At 34.8% G+C, this 4,306-nt stretch overlaps 1 protein-coding gene across 1 annotated transcript in view; it reads right to left on the bottom strand.

Moving 5' to 3' along the window:
- kcnn1a (potassium intermediate/small conductance calcium-activated channel, subfamily N, member 1a) overlaps positions 1 to 4,306 on the bottom strand; it is a 30,934-nt gene that overhangs the window by 18,085 nt on the left and 8,543 nt on the right. Inside the window, exon 2 of the mRNA XM_016476052.1 lies at positions 928 to 1,219. Within this exon, the coding sequence (XP_016331538.1) occupies positions 928 to 1,219 (292 nt within the window). The remainder of the gene's footprint in view (positions 1 to 927; positions 1,220 to 4,306) is intronic.

Genomic DNA, 4,306 nt, shown 5'->3' on the forward strand with positions numbered 1-4,306 from the left:
AATCATCTACCTTTGTCATCTACATTATGAAAAAAAAGACTAGAATAGAATAATAGTAAAAAGAATAGTATTTATTTTTAGTTCATTACTCTGAAAGAATTTGATGGCAGAAATTACCCACACTAAACAGATGTGCAGCAGTCGTGATGGTTCGCGGCTAAATATCCCGATATGTGGAGGTATAATGACGTTTGGTTGTTTCACTGTTTGCCTGGAGTGAGGAGTGGGCTTTTTTGAAAGTCGTGTTACTGGTGTTCTCTCACACTCCTGAAACAGGATGTCTCTCACATGTTAGCAGATAGTGGTAAATGGAAACCCAGAGTGGAGCTAAAATGTTTGGAATACTCTCAATTAGGCCTGATAAGATCATGAATTTGTGTTGACGATTAATTGTCATTCAAATAGTTGAGATTAACGATTTAATTGTGTTTTGTTGATGTCACTTAGAGTGTAAGCCTAATATATTATATTTATATATTAGGCTACCTGGAATCATTTAATTAAAAAGGCTCATATTAACTTCTTAACTGCAGTGAAAATTTATATTTTAAAAGTTTTTTATTCTCTTTTTGTTCAACTTTAATCTTCTCGGGCCTCTTTATATTTAAACTGTAGCCCAGCAAAACTGTATATAATAAATATAATATAATATAATTTAATATAATATGTTTTACAGCAATGTTTTTTATATATATTCTTCATTCTGTCTCCACAGAAATAAAATAAGCAACTCATCTCCTCACCCAGTGATGACATGTCATTAAAAACTGTAAGAACCAAGAATGTTTGGCATTACGCGAATTATTTAATTCCTTGACCTGCTTAAAGGTGGGGTAAGCGATTTTTCAAAAATGCTTTAGAAAACTGATTCGGGCCGAATAGCAAAACAAACTTGTTTGTAGCCAATATCTTTATTTTTTTTCTGTGGTGCATTGCCACTCTCTCGGACCAGGCTCTCATTGGACGCCTCGCTGGGGTCCTCGCCACCGCCCTTAGAGACAACCACTTCCAGGCCGGAGCTGTGAAGAGTCTGGAGCGGCTGGGTCTCAGAGTCATGCTCTGCTAGGTTGCGTCGTGACGCTGCCAGGCTGCCCAGTGGCCTTACCACTCCTCCATTGTACTTGCAGCTGTTCATGGCTATCTGAGGGAGTGAGTGACTGCTCTCGGAGACGGAGGGCTTGGATCCAGCATGGCTCAGCTTTGCACGCTCAGCATGTACCTGTCAGCAAAAATCAAATACAGACAAACAGGTGTCAGCAGCATATACACTGAAACCCAGCATTAATCTACTCTGTTGGCACTGCTCCATGACCAGAGTGTCCCATGGCACATTTCATCAGAAGACCTACTGCAGCATCTTCACACCACAGTGTATTGTAATGACTAAATCTTAATTGTACAGTAAACTAATTGATGAATAAAGTTGACGATTAATTGTCATTCAAATAGTTGAGATTAACGATTTAATTGTGTTTTGTTGATGTCACTTAGAGTGTAAGCCTAATATATTATATTTATATATTAGGCTACCTGGAATCATTTAATTAAAAAGGCTCATATTAACTTCTTAACTGCAGTGAAAATTTATATTTTAAAAGTTTTTTATTCTCTTTTTGTTCAACTTTAATCTTCTCGGGCCTCTTTATATTTAAACTGTAGCCCAGCAAAACTGTATATAATAAATATAATATAATATAATTTAATATAATATGTTTTACAGCAATGTTTTTTATATATATTCTTCATTCTGTCTCCACAGAAATAAAATAAGCAACTCATCTCCTCACCCAGTGATGACATGTCATTAAAAACTGTAAGAACCAAGAATGTTTGGCATTACGCGAATTATTTAATTCCTTGACCTGCTTAAAGGTGGGGTAAGCGATTTTTCAAAAATGCTTTAGAAAACTGATTCGGGCCGAATAGCAAAACAAACTTGTTGCCAATCAGCAGTAAGGGGCGTGTCTACTCATGATGTGGAGGAGAGAGTGTTCAGTCCGAACTGAGCGACAGAAAGATAGAGAAAACACTCGCGTCCGGTGTAGACACGGTGTAACATTGGTTTTGCTTTGTTTCACAGAACTAATCGTTGCCTGGGTTGCGTACGTATGTGTGGGGCAGAGCTATCAAAACAGGGGCGAGACCCTTTTGGGGTAGGGGCGTGTTTGTTTTGGTGATTTCAAATGTCAACATTGGCTACCAGAAATCGCTTACCCCACCTTTAAATTTCCTTGAAATAGAAACTAGAAAATGATCAAAATCTAAAATAATTGCAATTACGTTAAATAGCTGCAAACAGATGAGTAACCAATAATTGCGACAGGCCTATTCTCACTACTTCTTGTTTATAGAAGCAATATTAGGGCTGCACTGATATCAAAATTCTGACCAATACTTATAATTATTTTAATATTATGACAGATAATTGATATATGGCTGATATTAAAAGTGATCAATAAAAAATAAAAGCAATAGTTTGAAATTCTACAAGTGATTTTAGGCATCATAACATCATAATTTAAGGCAAAAAATAAAGATCGCATTACATTTTTAAAGGTAAACATTGAGTGAGTTAGATGATGGTAAAGGTAATCTAAATGTAACAGTAGAGGAAATGAGCACAAACAATTAAATATCCAGTATTGGTTGTTATTGATAATCAATAATAATAATGATAATAAATACAATTCTCAATGATCATGTACTGAACACCAGTGACACAGGTAATTATCACAAATATTAGGGGTTACAACATAACATAGTTTTGTAATCCATTTATTGCATTGTTTTTGACGTGCACGGCAAAATCTACCTTTAGCAGAAGTTTTATAACAAATTACTGACTATGACAAATGTGTGTTAGCTGTCAGCCACACCTCATATTTGCATGGGGTAATCACAACCCAATCTACTTACAAAGAAGCTATTCATTAGTGCTACTTTTCTATCTGTTTAAATGGCTTTTGAGGAAATGCTGCAAATTCTAAACTCAGTCCACACTGAAAACATTATGCATGTAATTTTGATCAAATATATAGAATGTACAAGTATGCCGTTTACACATACTCTGATTACAACCAGTTAGACTGACAAAGAATGCAAAACGTAACATCATAGACACACAGTTACCCTGGCTAGACAAAGTGGCTTTCTAGTCTAACAACTTGGTCTTACATACAGCTACCATTTCATATCACTTCTTTCCTGGATGTTCTGAACTTAATACAACACCATATTCCAAATAGTACATCATCAGCTAATGCAAGTTTGAGTGTGTCAAATTTTTAATGTCACTACTATTAATAGTAGGCTCTGAACACAGAAGAGGCCACTTTGAAATTGATGGTATTAAAATCCCTGCAACCGCTGCACCAATAGTGACAGAAGAATATGCCAACAGAATCATCTACCTTTGTATGAAAGCTACAATACAAAAACACATCACTAGTAGGCACATCAACAAAAAGGATAAATTAATCACTGAATCTACTTAAGAAAAGCGAGTAAACATAACTGATTTTTACAAATGTGTTGAATTTAATTAATTACACTGTGTTATGTGAACTTTCAGGTGGATGCAATAGTTAAACTAAACAACTTTAGTAAACAGTACTTAAGAGCATCTAGTTTGTTTGGTTTAAACAGAACATCACCAGCAGAAGACAACGAACTGAACTGCAGAGTCAGATCATGTTGGAAAGATTAGATACGTTTTTGGTGATCTACTTATAAACTATATTTTCAAAGTGTGTGCTATCGTTTTTGAGGAAAAGAAATGGCAGATTTTATTAGTTTTTACTGACGAGCATTACTGTAACTGTCAGTTAGCATACTAGCTAGCCAGTGGCTTACAAGCTAGATTACAAACATCCATCTTCCTCTTTACTGCTAGTTATAACATGAAATAAACGTGAGTAAGCATCATAAAGTATGTTGAACGATACAGTACAACTTAATGAAATTTATCATGTCTTATGTAATCCGTTTTTCAGTATTTAATGTTTGAACAAATTTCATGAAAACAAGTTTTTATCACAACCACCGTTTAAATGTTTATAAATCAGAAAATTATTTGGAGTAGAAACTTCATTTAAAATAGTTTTTAAACGTGCGTCAATGTCCAGCACTAATTATTACCATTTTCTTGTCATATTCTATGTGCTCTTTTTTGGGGACTTGTTTCCACATAGTATATGCTTATTCACATAGGTGCGCTTAATGAAAAATCATACTTTGCAGTTTTGTGAAACCCTGCACAGAATAAGTAGATATTCATTATATTTTATGCTGAATGCTTGTGCTTTGA

Source organism: Sinocyclocheilus anshuiensis, unplaced genomic scaffold (assembly GCF_001515605.1).
Source record: "Sinocyclocheilus anshuiensis isolate Anshui unplaced genomic scaffold, SAMN03320099.WGS_v1.1 scaffold821, whole genome shotgun sequence".
Taxonomy (NCBI): Eukaryota; Metazoa; Chordata; class Actinopteri; order Cypriniformes; family Cyprinidae; genus Sinocyclocheilus; species Sinocyclocheilus anshuiensis.